Source organism: Terrapene carolina, unplaced genomic scaffold, assembly GCF_002925995.2.
Source record: "Terrapene carolina triunguis isolate 2854851 unplaced genomic scaffold, T_m_triunguis-2.0 Scaffold69, whole genome shotgun sequence".
Classification (NCBI taxonomy): Eukaryota; Metazoa; Chordata; order Testudines; family Emydidae; genus Terrapene; species Terrapene triunguis.
Window position 1 is genome coordinate 44,893,706 of NW_020664420.1, and position 23,341 is coordinate 44,917,046.

The window sequence follows — 23,341 nt, forward strand, 5'->3', positions numbered from 1 at the left end:
TTTTTTTTTTTTTTTTTTTTTAAGAACATGGGAGGTTTCACCTCAGTTGCTAAGGAAGATTAGTTTATGCCACAAATCCACAGAAGTAATTGTTGCAGTTGAGCAGTGCTGATAGCTTCTTCTATCTAAAACTGATTTTTTTCTCTGCCCCCTTTACATCTGTTTAGAATAGTGTAAATCTACTGAAGGAGAAGTCAGCATAAGGCTATTTCTGTGACTAAACACGCGTGTTTTATGACCATCAATGGTATTTAAAAATTGGTGAGCTCTGTGTACAAAAACATTTGAACTGGTAAAGCAAGTGTGCAGTTTTTAAAACAGGTTATATTTAACTTATTGTGTTAATAAAATAACATACTATATTTAATTTATTTAATTTGAAATGCATTTATTTTTGCTATGATAAATTGTTTGTGCTGTCTATGGCTAATGTAATGCATTGCCACACTTGTCACTTAAGGATTGTGAAAAGCTCTTTCTTTTTGCAGATCTATTGCATGGACTTGATTTCAAAATACATCCACACACAATAGATGAATCCTTCATAGATGCAGACTCACTACAGGCTGAACCTTATACCTCAGGCCCTGAGCAAGAGTCTTCTGAGTACCCTATTGAAATCTTAATGGAACCTTTATTTCCAATTTTTGACTCTGAAGAAGATGAAGATTGTGAAAATACTACTGATGTTACAACTCCTCCAGCATTGCAGTTCATCAATGGAAAGAAACAGGTGACCAGTGCACCTAAAGACACAAAAGCTGAAGAAGCAAGAAGTGACCAAATTGAAAGTGTTACACATTCCAAAAATGTCAAATTTTCACAAATCAATGAAACTAACACCATAATATCTGAAAATGAGGCCTCTGGTACAATGCAACCAGGTGTATCTAGAGAAATAAAAGGGGCATTTGAAGTTACACAACAACCTACAGCAGATGTTGCACTGTTGGAACCTGTTTTAAGTAGTGAATTGGAATTTGCCACTACAGATAAATCTGAGGTAACGTCTGTATATGGGCAATCTTCATCAGAAACTTTAGAGACCTTAAAACATAATGGAACTGAATTTCAGCAAAGCTCAACTAAAGACCCCAAAACCTTGCCTTTGATTACTATAGAATCTTCTGGAGATGCTGCCATTGACCCTGAGTTCCCTGGTCTTGTCTTTTCAGAAATGGGGAAAACAACAATAAAAGAACATGCAGAAAAAAGTTCTGCTGCAACTTCTGCTCCCAGTCCAGTGTCTGATATCGCTACTGTAGACATAAAAGACCATATGCCAGAAAAGGAAAACTCTATTCTAAGAGATGATTATAAATCAACTATTAAGTATGATAAACTTCCCCCACTGGAAACCCTTGTAGAAACAACAAGAAGAAGCCATATAGTAAAGTCTGTGGAAAGTCCTATTGCATTTATAATACCAGAAGGCTCTGGAGATGTAGAAGAGGAAGATGTTTCTAAAACTTCAGCTATGGTGACAGAGACTGTAGTTACTGAAAAGATTTCAGTAGAAGAAACTTTCTTAGAGTCTGGCAAACTGCTGACAACAGAAATTACTGCCACTGTTTCAGGAACCACCATTTCTTTGCATAAGGAAACTAGCACTACTTTTGTTTTTGACCAAAGTTCTGAAGAAACTGCTACCACCACATCTGTTACTGGGTTGGTTACCGAAAAAGGAGTTAGCAGTGCTACTGGAACAGAAATGAAAATGAAAGAAGATGAAAAAGAAGCACAGAGCACTGCTGCTTCAACTAAGGAACATTCATCTACTGTTGAGATAGGAAAGTTAGTATTCAGTGATAGACAGGAAAGCCCTAGTAACAGAATTGGAATTGTAGATCAGGAATCCACTACTCTCAGCAAAACAATACCAATGACAGATTCCACATGGCCTGAAAGCAAAGAGTTTACTGTTGCTCCTTTCTCCACAGAGAAAAGCCTTTTTATAGATGAAGGATCTGGGGAAGAACCAATATACACTAGGAAAACCATTGGAGACATAATTTCAGGGGGTGTCACAAGAAGAGTGGTAAGTACTGATCCCCCATTTATTGATCTAGGTTCTGGAGAAAGAGATGTTATCATTGATTCTACTGCCATTATTTCAGTTCTATTGGAGCCTGTGACTACGGACATTGAAACACAAATGAAAAAGCAGGAAAGAGATGTCTACAGCACAGATACTTCATCTGTGGAATATACAACAACCGTTGAAGCAACAAAGACAGTGTTAAGTACTGAGTCAGATGACTCAACTAAGGAAGCTGGAATAGGAAGGCAGGTATCTAAGGACATTTTTAGTACAGGTAAGCTAGGAGAACAAAAACATGAAACAGAATCATATTATTTGATTACAACTCTTCCTTCTCAAGAAAAATCTTTTCCTCAATCTAGAAAAGAGATGACAACTCATATTGCAACAGAAGAGCAAACTAAATACTTAGAAAACTCTGGGGTCACCTCTTCTGTGGAGTCTGTTGTTAAAATCATTTCTCCTGACACCATTGCGACACATGCTGTCAGCAGTATAAAGACAGTAACTGAATCTACAGAAAGTGAAAGTGGAAAAGACAGCTCGCCAACCATCTCAGCAGAGAACATTATCCTTATTGAGGTAGGCTCTGGAGAAGAATCCAGAGATGAGAGTGGTACCATGGTACCAGTGCCAGATGGTTCTACAGAAAAAGTACTTGGTACTAATTTCCCATTAATTGATCAGGGTTCTGGAGAAGTGGATTCTGTCATTGAGTCTTTTACAAAAACTACAGCTTCACTACATTCAGCAGTTAGAAGACCAGAAACACAAGCAACAGAAGATGAAAGAGAAATTATCAGTTCACCATCTGTGGATTATTCCTTTGCTGTTGAGTCTGCAAAATTAGTCATGAGTACCAAAGGTGAAGTCAGCACAGTTAGAACTGAAATTGCAAGAAAAGTCATCACTGAGGTACAGATAGAAGAGCAAATGCCTATTGAATCCGTAACAAGAAGTTTTGCTATAAATCTTCCTTTGGAAGAAGATATACATTCTGAGCAGAATATTTCTGCAGAAACGTCACAAAAAGTTGTAGAACCATCTGGAATAACAACAAAATATCCTGTCATTAAAAGTACAGAATCTATCCTAGAACAACTTGAAATTTTAGTTGTTCCCACAGTTAGTCCGTATTCAGAAGAAAATAAATTGGAGATCATTTCTGGCACTAAATCTGTTGATACTACTCTAGTAACTGAGTCCATAAAACTTGAAAGCAAAGATATAAGCTTGCTAGCTAAACTTACAAAGAAAGAAAAAGACTTGGAACAAAATATTTTCCCTACAGAAGACATTCACGGATCACTTCTGATCCCCAAAGGTGACGAGCCAACTAATAAAGAGATCAGTAGTGATTCATTGTTTTCAGGAGAAGGATCAGGAGATGAACTTATTAGTGTTCCATCAGTAGAGCCACTGAATTTTGTGACTATAAAAGAAATCACAAGTACTTTAAGTCCTGAAACATTTCATCCTGAAAGTGTGGGACCAAGACTTTCCATTGACAAAGCCCAAGAATTTGAAAGTGGTCAGACTGAATCAAACAAGGATTCCAGTGAAGAACTCAGGCTATTCAGTTCTATAACTGAGGCAGTTTCCAAAACAACAGAGAAAATGGCCACTAGTACTTCCGCTTTAGCTGAAGAAAGTTCTAGGAACTTCAGTAATAAAGAAGCTACCACAAAAGAGACATCCCATTCTTTTTTAATCACTGAAGACTCTCACAAACAAGAAACTTTTCATTGGGTAGAAGAAAATGAAACATACGGAGCACCAGCTGCTACTGATCGAGTTGTTACTCAAGAGGAAACTTCACAATTGATGACTAATGAAAATATAACTGCTGCTTCTATATTCTTTAATGGAACTCCTCGTCTTGGAACAGAGGAAACACTTGCAACATCAACACCAAAAATACCTCCCACACCACTATATGAAAGTTCTGGAGAAGGATCTGGCTGGGTGGACATTGTGGGGTCATTTCACCCAGATGTATCTACTACCCATTTGCGAAATCTGGAAATAACAGTTGCTCCTCATGCTCATGAGGAAAACTATTCTGAAGAACTGAGCACAGAGACAGCATTAAATGGATCACAAACTGTTTCAGTGTTATTTTCCACCCACACAGAAGAAAAAAAGATGTTACCAAGCCCGACTAGTGTTCAACCAAAGACATTTACAGGTGAGAGTTTAATAAATGATACAAGGATAGAAAACAAAGTCCTCCCAAAGCTTGATGACTTCAGAAATGTTACAGGGAATGTTTCTGCTTTTAATGAGATCACACTAATTGAAGTACGACTAGGAATCACATCAGATGAAACAACAATCATAGATGTGGATCATTCTAAACCAATGCATGAAGATATACTAAGTGTGCAGACAACTCCAGATACAGAGACTCATTCAACACATGGCAATAATGATAGCATGAAAGTTGAAGAAGTGGAGTATGATTTAACATCTAATCTTTCTACAGCTGAAGAGAAATCATATGGATCTGGTGATAATCTTTCCATGACTATTTCCAGTAAGTCAATAAATAGTGAATCAGTAACAGCTGAAAACAGACCCAGATCAGATTATAAGGATTTTGGTTCAGGGGATGTCATGCAGTTCACAATGGAAACTCCCATCATTGGTGAATTCTCTGAACTGGATATTTTGCTTCCAACAATATCATCAATGGCCAGCCCTAGTGTGCCCCCCCGAGTCAGCGAAGAGGCCAAAGAATCTCCATTTGAAACTAGACATGTAGCACCAGAAAATAAAACAGAAGGCCTCTCCGAATCAAGTACTTTGTCAGACAACCAAGCGATAGCAGATCAAAATGAAATAGTCTCTACCTCTGGGTATTCGGGAATGGAACAAGAAGAGCCTGATGAGGGGAAGCCTTTGTTTCCTTCCTTTAGACCTGACTTACCTACTGAGACAGAACAGGCTTTGACAGCAAACATGTCTGATGTAAGTATTGTTACCTCACGACTTGTAACCCAAAACTTAACAGAGTCACCTAATATAAGTGAAGTAAAACATCATACAGTTTACACAGAAACAAAAGCCACTTCAACAGAATCTGAAGAAACCGATCCAGCCAAACTTTTTCCTGTAACTCAAATGCCAAAATCTCCAGTAACTGTCCACTTGGTTAATGAAGTATCAGAATACCCTGAAGTAATCATTCCAAATACTTTGTCATCAACTGATTCAGACAAGTCTAATCAAACATCAGGACAAACCTTCAAAGAAATTAGTTCTGATGTTGCAGTGACTTACAAACCACCCACCAAAGTGCTGTCCACTAAAACAGTGTCTCCACTAGACTCTTCTTCTGAACCTGAATCAGAAAGCACATCTGTTGAAAGTACTCCTGATATTAGTGGACAGATAACAGACAGAACAAAGGAGAAAGAAACTTCCATAATAGAATTGATTACTGAAGAACTAGCAACCATTTCTGAAGATCCTCTCTCAAAATATGTCATACCAACAGCTTTTATACATTCTGGAGAAACAGTAAACACAGATATTCCAGAAGTTAGCACAGAAGATGAAACCTCTACAGAGAAAGTGAAAGATCTCAATCAAGTAGATGAAAGCAGCACTGAGGGAGCTTTGCCAAGGCTATACACCACACCAGCTTCAGTGCCACATGAAAGTATAGCAGGTGGAATATTTAAGCCTGGCCAGGCAACTGTTACAATGTTATCTTCATCTTCACCATCTCTGGATATAAGCCTGGAGACACAAACAACTGTGGTAGTACAGAAGCAGTCCACAACAATTTCTTCTGACATTGCAACAAAAATTACAGCCCCTGAAAACATTCCTGAGTATAATAAACAGACAACAATAAGCACAGAGGACATAAGCACTACTGAACTTGCAACTTCATCATTTTTCCTTCTGGACATTACTAATGGATCAGATTTCCTGATTGGCAACAGTGGAGATTCAGTTGAAGGCACAGCAGTCCAAATACCAGGTAAGATCCCAATTTGATAAATACCATATAAACTTCTTTTGTTACCGGTAAACATTTAATTTGTTCTTTATTTTCTCTTGAAGACTTTATTTTATACTAAAATGCTAGGTGTTAGCAAACATATGCTTGTGTATGAGATATGATAATCAAACTACATTTGGAAGGCAATGAAGATAATACACTTAAAAGCATTACATAATGCTGAAATCAATACAATGGTGAAGCCTACTGAGTACAAGTTCAAAGAAAACTAGGGGGCTGATCTAAAACTAGGGGGCTCGCTAATTCATAAATGACCTTCCATTTGCATCAATAAGTTTTGGTTCAGATCTGAGGTGATGAGAGACCATTATAGAAGAAAAGGAATATTGATCCTAGCACAGTATCCAGTTGTGGTTACTTTATTTTCATGTTCCTAGTGGATATGTAGATATCATTAATTTATCTGATGAATGTTGTTGCGTTAGCATGACAATTGCAATGTACAATTATTGTGACTTTCATGGAATATTCCAATTTATTTGGAGAACAAACCTAGTGAACACGTCAAGTAATTGCAGACAGGCTTATCCAGAATACAAGTTTAAAAAATATATACAGGATTAGTCTCAAGACTGGCTGAAGTTTGAGGTTTTTAAAAAACTCAGCTATTGAATAATAGTCGTCTATTCAGCAATCTGACTGTTTGATACAGCTTCCGTCTGCTATAAATATAAATCAAAGATCTTTGGCTTGGACAGCATTTGGCATAACACAAGCTATACCGATAGAATGATTTCTATGTACAATAGCTACTATTCATCATTTACCTGTATATGGCTGGCATGTTGAAGACTAATATTTTAAAGGTGGTCAAATATCCTAGTTTTTGATAATTTTTTCAAACAGTTTGGGTAACTAATTGAACTCAGTAGAAAGACTTTGGATTGTGTCTTATATACCATAAAGGACAAGCAAACTAATTTGGAAAATGTAAACAATGTCTCAAACATTTGCTCATGTCTTTGAATCAAATTGGATTAAAATAGGACCTTTTGCTTCATATCCCACTTCTGCTCTCTTAGACTCCCAATATAGCCATGGCTTCCTTCTTGCAGGTCAGAAGCACTGTATTAATTGGTTTACTGAATGCTTAAGAGTGCAAAAAACACAGGTGATATGTAGAGTGGTACCTTTTGTATGAATATATGTATCAGTGATTGTTCCTATTTGCCTATACCATGTACATATGTTTAAGTTTGAACTGAGTTCAAATAAAGATCAGTAGAACACATCTACACTCTGTAAGAAAACAGTATTAAACTGATGACTCCAATAAATGTTGGGATTTCATGGCAGGTAAGTTTTTTATCTAAATATTTTGCTTTAGTCTCGTATACAGTTACTAGGTTTGTTTTCTAAAAGTATGTTTTACAGTAAGACAATTTGGGCATGATTTGGGGAAAGAATATTAATTAGGAAAAGATTCTTTCAAAGAAATAAGAGTGTCTGGGCAGTAAATGGTTAAGTATGACCTTCCAAAATGACAGCAACAAGTCAGTATGCTAAAAAGGTGCATGTTCTGGGTACCCAACCATTCCATATGAACTAACCCCATTCAAAAGAATACATTTTCCATTCACTGTGCACATATGTTTAACTGTTTTGGGTTATAATTAATTGCCATGTCATGCCAACTAAATCCTCAATAGAATATTTCAACTGCCAGGAGTAGTACAAAGTGTCATTTTAAAAACATAAAACATCTCTGAAAATGAGTTATTGTTCTGTCGTGAATATAGTGTTATTGGTAAGGCTGAAAATTATGGTGATTGAAAATGACATCTCCAGGTAGTACAGAACTTTTAAAAATGGTTTAATCTTTAACTGCAGTAAAGCATCAAAGCAGAAATAAGGAAATACCTTTCTTCCTTAAAAGAAGCAACAACTAACCAAGTATTTTAGACAATGTATCAATTTTTCTTTCTTTAACTCATATCACAGGTCAAGATCCCTGCAAAAGTAATCCCTGCCTTCATGGGGGCACCTGTTATCCACGTGGCTCTTACTACATCTGCACATGTATGCCAGGTTTCAGTGGCGAGCAGTGTGAATTGGGTAAGATGATGCCAACCTGAAAGCTTTTCTTGTACTGGATTGTCTGCAGATTGACTAGAAAAACAACATTTCATATATTAGATTTGGAAGCAGAATTATTTATCATTACACTGACAGATGCTGGGGCTTTGAAAGATTCTGTAGCTGGACTTGATCCAGGCAGAGAGAGGCTGAGAAAGAAACACCTGCTCCTCTTTGCCTGCCATCTCCGCCTGGCGTGTGTGCGCGCGCACACACACGCACACACACCCTACCTACCTACTTCTGTAGAGGGTAATGTTCAAATTGTGTCCAATTTATTAACCAAAATAAAAAAGACATAAAATACATACATAAATCAAATCAAAATGAAGTGCGTTAATATCAAATCATCAGCATAATCTAATTATCATATTGATTAAACCCTTTTGAATAAACCAGTAAATTCTTATAAACTTTTTCTAATGGTTCAGGAAGGTGGTAAACTTTATTTAATCCTCAATCCCCCAAATAAAAGGGCATTATCTATATTAATGATGGCTGATATTTGACCAGCCAAATAGCAGATGTGGGCAGGGAGAAATCAGTTCCAGGTTGAAATCAATATTTAGACAACTCTGATGCCAATTAAGAGAGCTTGCCCAGACTATACAATGGATCTGATGTCCAATCTCTCTCCACCGCAACATATGGCTACATGAGACATTCCAGTACAACCCAGGATAACACAGCTTGTTACATTTAACTAGCAAGCAAAAATCTGGTGAAAGTAACAGTTTTTCAGGATTTAAACACATACTTCCAACCTATATGATATGTATGTGTGATCTTTTAGACAGTGAGGTTGTTTAAACTGGGACTGTTTTAAGTGCTTGTGAAACTATTCATTAAGCACTGTTGTCAAATAAAAATACCCTTTTTATATTTTGATACTCAATGGCTATCAGCAATTCAACTTTGAACAAGAGTTTTGATGCACAAAATCTGGGTGAAAGTTTAAACTTTAGCTGTGCCAGAGTAAATTTTCTTTTAAAATTACAGTTGTAGGTTCAATTTGTAGATACAGACCTATCTGTCTCACAACTCACTCTCATGCTCAAACTCACAAATTCTTCATACTAGATGGTCAGGAGACACTACTGTACAGAAAGAAATTGGAGATGTCTGGGTATTTTAATACCACGTGCTAATATTTTGATTAGCAGAGAGGAACCTTTTGTTTGCCTCAGGATCATAAGTCCAGTAAAGGTCTCCTCTATCTCTCTATGAAGATTATCATCAATCAAGACACCTAATAATAAACAGTGAGAATGCCTTTAAAAAGCTTTGCCCCTATCATGCAGAAAGCATGACATGAAGGAATGGATAAACAATACAATAAGATGCTAATGCTTGCAGTTTTACAGTGAAAAACTAGAAGCACTGTTTATGTTGTTAGATAAGACTTGTGTACCATGGTCACAGTCTAGAGAAGGTTATACTCTTCACAGAGATAATTAACCAGCTGAAGAAAAGATACAGTACAATGTATCTTCTTTCAGAGGTACACAAGGAGTGATAGCTAGGAAATGAAGATACAGATTACAGAAATTAACCCAGGAGTCACACAGCAGGATTCAAAAGCATGTACATGTGAAATTGTTGTTCAGCATCTATAGCTTTTCTGAGGTTATTTTGTATGTAGAAGTCATAATTCTCATATGAAAAAAGCAGGTATGCAGTCTCTTTTGCAATGCTTTATCCTTCATGAGTGGAATTGTACTTAGTACTAATTCTGAATAAGGGTAAACACTGTTTCCCTTTAAGGAGGTGGATATATTTTAAATACTCTTTTACATTTTTATATAGATGTTGATGAATGCCAGTCCAATCCTTGCCGGAATGGAGCCACATGTATTGATGGTCTCAATCTATTTACTTGTCTCTGTCTGCCAAGTTATGCAGGTGCTCTTTGCGAACAAGGTAACAAATACCTTTTTTTTTTTCAATTTGTGACTAGCCAGAGCCCACTGTGTAGTCATCAAGTAGGCAAAACTCCCATTAGCATTTATATGAGCAAAGACATCAGGAATAGGCTATTCTTATGGGTGTGTTTGCTTTTGTAAACTCTCCCTTGTGTTTCTTGATCCTCCATTCTCTTTCCCATTTGCTTATGATCATTGTTATATCCAACCAGGAGAGGTAATTTCAGTCTCTGTTTATGGTTCTGCTATTACGAATGTCATATGACCATCTTTTGGAGTCTGGTTTTAGCCTCCTCAGGGCATGCAATCCTAATTACTCCAGTTCACTAAAGAAACTGCAATATGCTGATCTCATGCAGTTTGGCTGCTCCTTCTGTAGTACCCAAAATCTGTTCTGCTTGTGGTTTGCTAAGGGCTGTATTGCCCCATTGGTGGTGCTACAGAACTGCCCCTCACTAAAGAGGAGCAGAATGCCTCCTGGAACTCTCCAGTATACCGGGAAATGCACAAGCTGCTACACTGCTTTAAAGGGTGCAGCATACCACCACCTGCATGGCTGGCCATGGCTCTGCTGTCTACCCCATCCATCCCCATCTAGCTCTCTTTGGAGTAATTAGGAGAACATTCCTTGTACTAGAGGCAGGATAGAAGCAACTTGTGGTGTTTGTGGGAGAAATTAATGAATAGGTGGATCAGAAGAGGCATCAAGGAGAAGCATGATTGGATGCAAGAATAGATCAGTAGGGCAGAACAATGTTGTGAAGGCTTTAAAGGTGATCCATGTGTCCGTTTGCAAGCAGTGGCACTTGTTGCTCGCCCATTCCAGGTTTCTTTTAGGAATTCTGGAGGTTCTAATATCCAGTTGAACCAAAAAAAACAAAACAAAAACAACCCTCCAGCACATCTCTGCAGGTTGTGCATGACTATTTCAACAATGTCAAGTGTTTCTTTACTATATATTCACTTCACCCATGATCAAATTTTAGAACAAAACCAGCATGAGAAGGGTAGCAAATGCACAGCAGGACAGAAACAAACAAACTGTAAATTTGCCAGAAGAGTATCGAACAACAGAGACCACAAGCAATGAAGGCAGATTTTGTTTTCAAGAGAAAAAGAAATGGTGCTTAAAGGTGCGCTTTTTTCCAAGTTAACAAAAATAGCTTTCTTCCTCTTTTTCTGTCACTGACTGGTTTCACTCACAGATCAGCCAAGTAGATCTCTACATATAGTTGCATGAATGTTGTCAGTTTCAGGCTTACCTTTCATCCTGAGCCTATTGGGTGAAATGCAGTTTTTCCAAGCGAGCCTAAAGGGAAGGAGCTTGTTTGTTAGAGCTGAAACGTCTGAAGAATGACTAGCTCCAGCTCTCATCACAATTCAACTTTTCAGTAGTCTGGCGTAGCCCACTGTTTGAAAGACCTTCTGAATCTGTTCTCTAAGACTAGAATTTGACAATGTTTTTATAACAGAAGGAATAAATGTTCTCTTCCCCCGCTCCCCCCACCAGCAAATCCATAGTACTGAATGGCCTTCAGCATCATGGTAGCTTTAATTTGCATTTTATGACCGACCTGAGAATACATTTTAGGTGGTTAATGGGAACATTTCCTAGTTTGTCAATGAGAAACAGACCTCTGCTCACTCAGCTTTGGAATTTAAATTTCCTCCACTTAAAGTCCTGCAGTGGTTTGGGACTTGGGAAAAATGTTCAGTGCCAAATTTCCATTTCACCAGACAAAATAAAACTGTATTGGCAATTCAGACACAGTTGTCTGGCAAGGCGTCTTTATTTCACGGCATCAACCCTGACTTTGCTAGATTGAAAACACAGCCAGAATGACAGAACATGTCACCTCAATGCCTCAGAAAGGGTGTGAGTGAGCATGCAAACATTGTTTCGTTATTTGCATTTTATTTTGCAATACATCCTATTCATGTTTTCAAAATAAAGATTAAGGGCCCTTTAGCCAGAAGTGCTGAGCATCCACAATCTCACTGTAGTTAATGGGAGCTGAGTGCACAGTACTTCTGAAAATCATGCCTGAAGATAGGAGACAAAGGGAGTCAGAGATCAGAAAGCAGCCAGATATGACCAGCTGCTAATTCCCCCAGGGTGAGGGAACTCTCAGCTGGTGTGGTGTGTGTTCCTGCCCCACTCAGTCACAATTTTGGGCATGTTAGGGTTAGGGAGATAGTATGGCCAGAGCTCATACACTCTGGCTGTGCTCAGCAGATGTATAGTCCTTTAGGGACCTTTGCCAGCTGGTGAAGGATGAGCACCCTCCTGGGTACTCTCACCTATGCTGGGGCCTAGGGTGGAACAGATCCATCCTGGGAACCAGTGAACTATAACTGACTCCTGACAACCATCTTCCTCTGTCTCACCAAATTGAAACATAGTTAATCAGAGAATCTGGGCCAAGAACTTCTTCTTGAATACTGTGAGAGAAAGTTGTCAGGCATAAAAAAATCAAGATACCATCCTTTCTATAAACTAAAGGAATAATTCAGAGAGACAATATTGTTTCCAATTCAAACTAAACTACTGCTCTCTTTTATAAATATCCCTTTCTGTCACTTATTTTGTTTTTTTACCCATACTCCCCAACTTTTCAAAATACAACTATATCTGTGTAAAGTACCTGGTTATCAGAGCAAATAGTTTTTTGTTTGTCACTTTTCAATGCAAAATATCCAAGAAATGTGTGACTGCAGACTGAGGCAGTGGATCTGAACCCACTCACTTGCCACATAAGTTGGCAGTAAGTCTAGGGAGTTATATCAGTGTAAAGTTGGTGGGAAATCAGTTGGTGTGTCTAGACAAATGAGCTCATGACCTGGGGTCTTTCGTTTATAACATATAAAGTGCTGCTGTGCAAGTGCTATGTTTTATTGGGCTACACTATTATAACCTTCCTCACAATGAGGAACAGTTCTCCAGAAGTTAGTGGGACTAGTCATAGGATAAGTTAATATTCAGTGTAAGTAAGTGCATCATAATGTAGCCCATGATGATTTCTCAATATTGAGCTATCCTTACTCAGGTTGAGAAGTACCTTACTCCACAAATAGCCCCATTGATATCAGTGGGAGTATTTGGGTAGTAGGATACCATATAATGTGGTGAAGAAGGCCCATAATTTGGCTATTATCCTCTGGAATATGGTCCTGGAGTGTCTAGCAGAAAGAACAGATTTGCTATTTGCTTCTCCCGCACTTTCGTGCTCTGGCTAAAGTTTCCTTTTGTTTCATCTCTTTCCCGCTCTGCTATTCTGACTGCGGTCCACCTGCTCTCAAGGTGCTGCATTTTTGTTTTAAACTTAAAGCAAAGTTTGGCTTCCCTACTGCTGAATCTCTGCAGACACTCGCATAGCTTATCCTGTTTACTGAATGCAGCTGTGCTCACGGATTGCCAAAATGGCACATATGCGTTTGTTAGTAGACATCCCTCACTGGGGTAATACAACAAGACTTTTTCTTTTTCTTTCCAAGTTCCCAAAGCAAAACAAATGTTTTCTTCATTATCAGCAACATTGCTTTTCAAAACTGAGATCCCTGTCCAAATGTTTGTGATTACTGTTTCCTCAGCTGACTCACTTTTTTCTCCGAGTTGCAGTACCTTGGGAAAGCAGAATGGTGGAGAAAGGTTTATTGCAAGGATTCTCTTTGGAAACAAGCAGTTTCTAGCTTATATCTCACAGCTGGGGGGATTTGAATATTTACTAGAGATGCAGCTTCACTTTGAGATGTCTGGTCTAATGGGACTCTGATTTTCATTCATTACCTGAATCCAGAGACACTGAGAGAGTTCACAGCTGAGCAAGTCACTTTACATTCTAGTATCTGTGCTTCAGCTTTTGGTTTCTTAAGTCTCTTATGGAATTTGTTTGAAGACATGGCAGCTACTGGCAGCAGCCGATTGCTGCTGTTGAAAAAGCTCTACCTGCCCATATACTTTACCGAAGGGGCACATTTTTAATGCAGTGTTTGGAGAGTTATACAGCTACAATTGCTGTTATGAGGAACAGAAGCGTGTGGGTAACTCCTGGCACACATCTCTGAAAACAAACCTCTAAATTATAATAAACCTTTGGACAAACAAGGCAACTTTTAAAACACCATAAACATAGCAAGCAGTGTTTCAGTCTTTCCAACACATTTTGAGATCAGCTTACAGAAAACTGTGATTACCTTCCAGAAAATAAAGCGTATGCATGCAATGTAGTCTGGCTAAGTCCTCCCACATCAATTGTTCACAAGTGGGCACAGATCAGATTGGAAACGTACTGCCGTTGCTGCCGCTAGACTCCCATGTGCAGTAAAGGCATAAGCCGTTATATAGCTCTCCTGCTAATACACATGTGTATCTCTCACAGCAGTGTCAATGGGAGATATGCTCATTGGCAATAGAATAAGGGACTGATTCAACTCTATGCAATGCAGTGATGAATCAGGCTCTACGTATTTCATTGCTTTTTGGTTAGGTTGGTTTGCATTTCCTATAGCTTGCTTACTTACTGAAAGAATAATTTTATATATATATATATATATATATATATATAAAAATAAAACTATATAGTGATACAAACAAAGAAAAACCTAATTTACCAAATGCTGTCACTAAGGCCTTAACTACAGTGGGATTTCAGTGTCTGCTTAGCTGCACCAGTCCAGGCTTCTAGCATAGGCACCATTTACAGCAATGCAGCAACCTTGCAGTCTATCCTGGTTTGAAATGCCCGTGTCTCCGTTAGGCGTTTGCATTGGCACAATCTCACTGGTGGCTGAAATCCCATTGTAGGCAAAGCCTTAGTTTTCTGGGGAAAATATTCACCCTGATCTTCTGAGGCTGGTAAACAAATGACAGTCCCTCTTTTCTTCAAGGTTAATAACAATTGCTTAGGCTAAAGAGAAGAATTTTGATACAGTGTGTGTTTCTAGCATTGGTGGTAGGTCAAGGCCTCATATTACTTACTATTTCGAACTTAGTCTCCCTTGTGTTGAAGCCTCACTGCCCCCTCAAACACTATTTAGCTGGCTTCCCTGGTGGATAGTCACTGGATTGGGATGGCCTAATTCTGCGTAATCCCCGAGCCCTCTCTCTGTGCGTTACATCTGTTTGTTGTTATTTGACTTCCTTTCTGTGAGATGAGGCTCCTAAATAAGATGAGTAATAACATTTGAAGCATCCACCCTGAAGAATACAGCACAATTAGTCAGTGCTGTGTGGTTAAACAAAAGCTCTAGACAGCCGCAGACAGACCAAACTTAAAAACTGCCCAGATCGTGGAGATTAACTTCCAACTGCTGCATGTGCCTACATCATTGGAGCTAGAAAAAAAAACTCAGTATTGTAGATTACATATTCCATAGCTGAGATTCTTTAAAGTATGAGCAATTTCTTTATAGCTTGACTTGTCCAATATAAAAATGTACATGTATTTTACTGCAGTATGGCAATTGCTTTGACACATCACCTCCAGTTAAAAGCTAAGGAATGTGCTAGTTAAGGAATTGGCACACTTGGTATAAATATCTGGCTACCGCTCCCTCACATGGAGCTGGAGTCCCTTGGGTCAAATCATGCCATTGACTTTTAAGCAAAAATCCCAATCTCCCTCCCCACCAAGTTCCCCAAATAAATGTAATTTATACACAACTTCTACATCATTGCATTGGGAGTGATGCAGAACTGTGTGGGGGAATCCTTAGGTGGTGGAAAGCTGGCTCTGTGCCTTCTGGCAGAGGGACCATGGGGGGTCAGTGGGGGGTTGAGCCAGGGGCATGTTCATACATTTGGAAAGATGTGGGGTGAGAGCATGCTACGCTCTGGTGATCCTCAGCTGGTGAAGTGGTACTATTCCAACCGGCATAACTCAGAGCAGTCTTTAGATTTCACTAAATCATGCTGGGACCACCTTTCCCGAAACCAACTCCTCCTCAAAGACATTTCCTGCATCAAACCCGAGGAGCTGGTTCACTCTTTCTATACCCTTCTTACTATAAAACTATTTTTCCATGTGATCACTTTGTACAGTGAAAGCACAGAACCAAAATAAATATGGACATTTTACACCATCTGTTCTGTCTGTGGCTGCCTTAGCTTGACACTGTAGTTGACATCAACCCTAGAAACTGCTACAATTCCAAAGCTCACATTTATTTCTCTTTAGCTGAATTGAAATATTGGCTGTTGTGAGCTCCTATCTATAGTGTATTCTTATCAGTACCACTCCTCATCCAAGCACAGACAATGTGCAGTTCATTACTTTATATTCCAGCTTTACAGCTGTCTTTAGAAATTGATACCTCAAGTTTACTTAAGTCTACTCCCTTTTTTTGGCCAACCTTAATCTTTGCTGAGATAGCACTTCAACTTTGCATCTGCTAGCTGAACAATGACAGTTACTTTTCTCCATGGCCATTTTCAACCACAGTCCTTCATAGTAATGGAACAGAGTAACTCAAAGAATTATTTGATGAAGTAAGCAAAAAAAAATAAAATAAAAAGTATAGCGCCACTGCAATCTTATGTCCAAGCAGAGCACCTATGTTTAATTCTTTCAGAGTTAGGGGATAATAATGCCCTTTTGGGATATTCAAGATCTAGCATATGTGATAATACCCACCAAAAACCTCCAGATTAACAAGCAAAGCATAATTTTCCTTATGACCAGTGGTGAAATTTAGTAAATAAAACTACCTAGGACTTGAATAAGAATTACAGGATCAATGATTATTTTTTTTCATCTGTGGGGCTTAGGTTGTGTGTCTTCCTGAGCCTTTAAATAGCAGAATCCTCTGTCCACTTGCATAAAACTCAAGTGTGTGCATTTCCTGCATATTTTAGGGGTGTTTTTTGTTTACTTGTCACAGATACAGAGACTTGTGATTACGGTTGGCACAAGTTCCAAGGACAATGCTACAAATACTTTGCCCATCGCCGCACATGGGATGCAGCTGAAAGAGAATGTCGTCTCCAGGGAGCCCACCTGACAAGCATCTTGTCTCATGAAGAGCAGATATTTGTGAACCGTACGTACCATTAGGATTCCTCTGAGCAACTCTGGATTGAGGATATATAAAGCTAGTAAAATATGCGGAGAAAACACCCTCCAAACCTCTGGATAGTTTTCATATTTCCCTTCTAAAATATGCATCATCATTTGATTTTTAAAAGGAAGACACCATATTCTCGACCATTCCTTTTGCTGTTAATTTTTTATTAATCATTACCTGATCTTCAAAGAAAATCTACTTTTTACTCCTAAAGTTTTAGGTCCTGAGAAAAAGACAATAAAAGACAAAGAAGTTCAGCCCTTTATTCTGGAGACTTTATTCTAGGCTCATTGTTTAGACAATCTCGTTCTCCAGGCCATCTTAAATACTGTTTCACAGGCACAAAGCATCAGTCACTTCATGTTACATTACAAGACAGATTCAGCTCTGTGGTACTCTTCACAGCATCAGGTGCTGCCTGCACAAACTGAGTAATGCTATTGATTAAAATATTTGGAGAGGGTTATTTTCTAATAGTCCTCATTAATTGTACTAATGCTTGGGTCATGTATTCAGTCCCTGAATATCATGTTGTAAGAAAACTTTGGAGCTCTCATGGTACGTCTATGTAGGGATAAAAGACGCATTGCACGGCCATGACTGTCCTGGGTCAGCTGACTCGGGCTGGCAGGGCTCGGGCTGTGTAATTAAAAATCTCTGTGTAGACATTCGGGTTCAGGCTAGAGCCCGAGCTCTGGGACCCTCCACCCTCTCAGGGTCCCAGAGCTCGGGCTCCAGCCCAGGTCCAAACATCTACACGGAGATTTTTCACCCCCAGAGCCCAAGTCCCAGAGCCTGAGTCAGCTGATCTGGGCCAGCCAGGAGTTTTTTATCCTGTGTAGACATACCCTCTTAGTGCAGTTGGCAGTGACTCCTGACAAGTCTGCAGGTCTCTGACTTTCTGCCACAGAGTTTGGCACGTCTCTCCTGTAAATGTCACGGAAAAACTTTTGACATTACTAAGGAAAAGAAAATACTTATTTTATTATAGTAAACTGGTGAGGCAGGTTTTTTTTCCCATTTAATTGTCTGCCTGACATTTAAACTACATGGCTAGGTAGAAAGCAAATCTGATCTTTTGGGATGTGCAGGATAAAGGGAAGATAGGCAATAGTTTAAAACAATTAGGTAAGAGACTATATTTCTGTAGATTTCCTGAATTAAAATAAAAAGGCTAAAAAAGAGCCTGTAAATATTTGTTTGCATGTTTAGTGAAAGCTATTTAAGAACAGGAAGTCTGATTCATTCTGTGAAAATTCCTTATATTCTTTGATGAATTTTCTCCCTTTTATGGGAAAGTTAATAAAAATATCTTTGTGGTTCCTTTCCTGTTAGGTGTCGGGCATGACTACCAGTGGATTGGCCTCAATGATAAGATGTTTGAACATGACTTCCGCTGGACTGATGGCAGCACACTGGTAAGATGTCTTAAAAAGAAAAAGTTAATTAAAAAGCCTTTTGGTGGTTTATCAAATACCCATTGGAAATGGAAAAAAATAGGGCAAATTCCAGAATCAATACAGTAGCCAAATGTTTACCCCAACAAACTTCCTTGCTTTGGATTGCTACCTTTTCTTCTTCTTCAGTAGTGCTGAAAAGCTGCTGTACAAATCCACACAGACGCTGTTCCAAAGAGATTACATTCTGAGACATTTATCATATAAGGCCCAGATTCTGATCCCTGGTGGAACTGCTTTGTGCTTATTTGCTGGTACCAAAAGGCTGTAAAGTTGATGTATTCAGCTGCCTGATGAGTCCCTCAGCATGGGGGAATTCTCAGGTTGTATAGGGTGGGCATAATGGTTCCTATATCTCCCCTGCTTCTGGCCTCCTATGGAGAGGGCATTCTTAGGGTGAAGGAGACATAGGGCATGTCTACCCTGCAGTTTTAAATTGACCTATATAATTACTGCGGTGGCTGATATCCACGCCACCCTCCTTCTGTCGGTGGTGCGTATCCTCACCAGAGCACTTCTACTGACTGAAGATGGGCAGTATGGGGAGCTGAGAAATCAGGCTCCCTGCTAGGAGCCCAGTTGCCCCCAGGCTTGTTGCCTCCCCTCTACCAGCCAGGAGCGGGAGAAAGCCACCCAGACCATCTCACCTCTGGTGGGGAGATCCATTCCTGGAGTCTGGTCAGCTGCCATGCTCCCGGTGGGGAGCCTAAAGCTGGGGCGGGGGGGAAAGAGAGGAGAGGCAGCCGGGCTCCCTGCCAGGAGCTGGGAGCTTCAGTGCAGCCGAGCTTCCAGAAGGGAGCAGGGAGCTGGGACCCCAGGGGGCAGAGCTCCCTGTGGGGAACGGGGAGCCCTGAGGACAGCCCAAGTTGGGAGCCTAGGTGGAAGTCCAACTTGGAGTGGAGACCCAGCAGCAGCCCAGCTGAGGAGTCTGGAGCTGGGCAGAGCCATGAAATTGACAAGACAGCCAATAGCCAATGTAAGTAATACAGATATTATAGAGATATTATGTCAGCATAGTGGGGCACTTACATTGGCGGGACAAGGCTGTAGTGTGTACATTGACATAATTAGGTTGACGTAAGCTGCCTTACGTTGGCCTGTGTAGTGTAGACCAGGCCATAGAAGCAGTTCCTCTGCACTCAAGTAATCCCCGGAAGATCACCCTGGGGCTGCTCTAAATCATGCTTTGAGACTGTTTTAAAGCATGGCAATCCTACAGTTGGAAGGGATGTAAAGACATCTTAAAACCACCTCTACAGACTTCCTTCTTGACCTGCAGTGGGTGTAGAAGGTCTGGACCCAATGCTCTATCCCTAAGATTTTGGAGTACTATTGATACTTTTTATAGCATCAAAGCAATAAAGAATAAAACAAGTAGGTGCAGAAAGAAAACATTCTCTTCCCACCTTCAGCTAAACTAACTCAACCATCTGTCTGCTAGATTTGATTCAGTATCATCCAAGCCAAAGTATTCAATCTCTTCTTTAGAAGGGACAGATGATTTATGGCCAGTTTAACACCCATTGATACACACTATATAAACAGATTGGTCATGCTTATTTTTCCATTTGTGAATCCTTCTATAACCAGGAAACATCTGGTCCTCAGGTCACATACATACGGACTATGATCACTACTGCTTATCACATAGATATGGTGTCTTTAGTAAGAAAGCTGAAACAAAGCTGATTTGATTAATTGCCACTTGATTTAAATAGAGGTTTAAAGTCCTTTACAAGATCAGTGTTTTGTGAATGATCCATTTCTTGAAGAACTGTTGTGTGCTGCAGGTGAGAGTACAGAGAAAAGAAAAGAAAAATCAAACTTTAATCTCATGTGCTTGCTTTAGTGCTGGAACAAATGTGCTTAATTGTGCCTGGAGGCACAATGTCTCTTGGAATGTAGGTAGAGGAAGTCTGCTACTCTACATCACTTCCTCATCTTCACCTATTCTTGGGAGTCTACCACCTTTGGCTGCATCAGATTTGCATAGTCCTTGTACTCCATTCACTTTGTTGATCCCTCTTCTCCTAAGCACTCTGATAGGGTCAGGCATAATCTAGCTCTATCTGTGGGATCAGCATATCTTCGCACTGGTAAATACTAAGGGAGTTGTAAACGTACACATTGCAAAAGCAAGTTTGGTGTGACACAAACTGATAAAATCCAGGAAATCAAAAGCCAGAGCTGATGCTCTATTTGCAACTCATGCTGCTGGGCAAAGACGGGTGTTGAGTTTTTGCTTTAACTTTAAATTTAAGAAGAGAAGACATTCCCAGCACAGTATAAGACCATCTGCTGAACAGGCCTTTTTTTTTTTTTTTTTTTTTAAATTGATCTTTATCCCACTTTCCTGCTTTTTTTACAACTTCTCTCAATCCTTTCCTTTGGGACCAATCTGTGTGTCTCCTGAACTCATTTGTACTCATCAATTCAAAAGCTTTCCATGGACATTTATTCCATGTGTTAATTATTCTGTGCATGCGGTGACTCTGCTTGAGTTTCCTGTTTGCTCACAGTATCCTAATTTTTAGATTATTTTCCATAATTTCTGCCCCCTTCACTGGACTATTTATCACTATTAATTGTTGGACTGCTAAATAAATGTCCAGTTACATCTTGATCAAATGCATAAGCACTGTCCCTGAATGTACCAGCTGCATCTTCAAATTCCATTGGTTTGAATAAAGTGTTAGCCCTATCAATCCAATTTATAGTCATGAAAACTGACATTACACCACCATAAGTAAGGTTACAAGAAGAAGAAAGTCAGACATCTGTCCTCTTAACTTCAATTTCTTAGATTAGAGAGGAGTCTGCCTATAAAGCGTGATCCTAAGCAATCCTGAACTTTGGGGGATAGCGGAGGCCTATCTCTAATTGAGATCTGGTATTGTCTTTGCTGTGCTATGCTCAGAGCAACATAGCAATATTGTCCTTCCAGAGTGCTTCTTAGATCTGTTGATTTAAAGACACCAGTTTACCCAGTCAGCTGAGGATTGCTCTGGCATTAGAATTGTCTTGGGAATGAGGCTGGAGTGTTGTGCTGCACCAGTGTTCTCTGACTGGATTAAAGACTAGTTGACTATTGCCAGAGGGCCAAACCAGTCTTCAGTTGGCCTCACAGTGTTAAGGATATCAAGGTGATGTAAAGCTGCTTTTGTCTCACTGCCCATTTGAAGATTATGCCCATAGTTCCTTTAAATTAACCTTCTGAAATAGGTGATGATAATGGAAATGGAAATCCTGACACATTCTTAGCCAGTGCTGCCCAAATGAAATAACTATAGTATATATTACAACATCACCAAGATTTCTCCTTCACTTAGGGCACGTCTACACATGCCATTTAAAGCAGAAAAAGTCCCTTTTTTGCACAAAAACCATGGGAGCGTCTACACTTGTCAATAAATTTGTGGTGAAACTCAGAAGTTTCACCACAAAAAGAAAACCACCTCCATGAGAGGCGTGCAGCTCTTACCGGTGATGCTTTTGTGGTGATGTGCAAGTGAAGACACATTCTTCCTGTTTACAGAGCTTTTCGGCTCCAGAGGATATCCCACAGTGCCTAGGTGACCACTCTGGCCAGCAGCTCTGCTGCTCTGATGCTAGATAAAGAGACATCCCACCCTTCCCCCTGTAAAGCTCCGGGAACTTTGAAACTCCCCTTCCTGTTTTCTTGGCAAGCGCTCACTTATCATCTGGCCAGGTAACAATGCCTGTTCCATGGAGCAAACGATCCCCTGCTTGGAGCAATGCTGAGCTACTGGAGCTGATCAGTGTTTGGGGAGAGGAGGCTGTGCAGGGACCCAGGATGCCCCGCGATCACCCCCTCCCCTTCCAACAGGACCTATCATCAAAATGGAGAGAGCTGCACTGTGGGATAGCTGCCCTCAGTGCGCTGCTCTCATCAGTGATGGAAGTGCTGCAAATGTGAACATTCTCTGACGCCTGTGGAAGTAAGTGAGTACACAAACCAGCACTTTTCTTTCACTGGTTCACTATCACCGGTGAAACTGACAGCGCAAAAACTCTGCAAGTGTAGACATAGCCTTATATATTCATTCTGGGCAAAGAGAGCAAGAATTAGGAATCTGTGAACCTCAAACTCTACCACTGGAGATTGGGGAATGAGGTTTGATGCACATTTTCCATGGAGATGAGGAAATCTACAATATCATTATTCAATCTATTGAAGGTGGCATGTATTTTATTAGCACAGTTTCTGGAAAAAGGCTCAAATGTACTTTTTATTTGCACCTAATAGATATTTAAAACAGTGAATTAAATAGAAGGAAATTAGGACACTCTTTTGACATTTTCAATTTATATCCATCATAGGTTGTGTTTTTCCAGATTTTTTTAACTGTAAGTGCCAACCACGTTAAATATGATCAGGGTTGGACATAAATATATGCTTACGTTGATTATTGTGTACCAGGACTAAAGCCATCCCTTGGATGTGCACATCCATTTCTAACTGACTTCAATGAGAACTACATCCAAAACCAAAATGTTGGCCTTGCTTTCTCTCACTTCCACTGCCCAAAAAGAGAGAGAAAAAGTCTCTATACTCTCCCTGTAAGCTCATGTGAGATCAGCGCTGAGATGTTAACATGATGAAATGTGATGGATGGATAAAATGAGCGTTTTCATCAGTCTAGTAATGCAGAAAAGTTTAAGTGACAAGATACAGTTGAGGAAAAAAATTGGACATATATAATCCGATGAAAAGTTTCATTTCAATTCA

The 23,341-nt window shown here is 39.6% G+C and overlaps 1 protein-coding gene across 1 annotated transcript in view; it reads left to right on the forward strand.

Moving 5' to 3' along the window:
• The window catches only part of VCAN (versican), a 136,511-nt gene that overhangs the window by 95,117 nt on the left and 18,053 nt on the right, over nucleotides 1-23,341 (forward strand). The window contains exons 8-12 of the mRNA XM_026649159.2: nucleotides 489-6,032; nucleotides 8,016-8,129; nucleotides 9,957-10,070; nucleotides 16,952-17,110; nucleotides 18,470-18,552. Coding sequence (XP_026504944.1) covers nucleotides 489-6,032; nucleotides 8,016-8,129; nucleotides 9,957-10,070; nucleotides 16,952-17,110; nucleotides 18,470-18,552 — 6,014 coding nt within the window. The remainder of the gene's footprint in view (nucleotides 1-488; nucleotides 6,033-8,015; nucleotides 8,130-9,956; nucleotides 10,071-16,951; nucleotides 17,111-18,469; nucleotides 18,553-23,341) is intronic.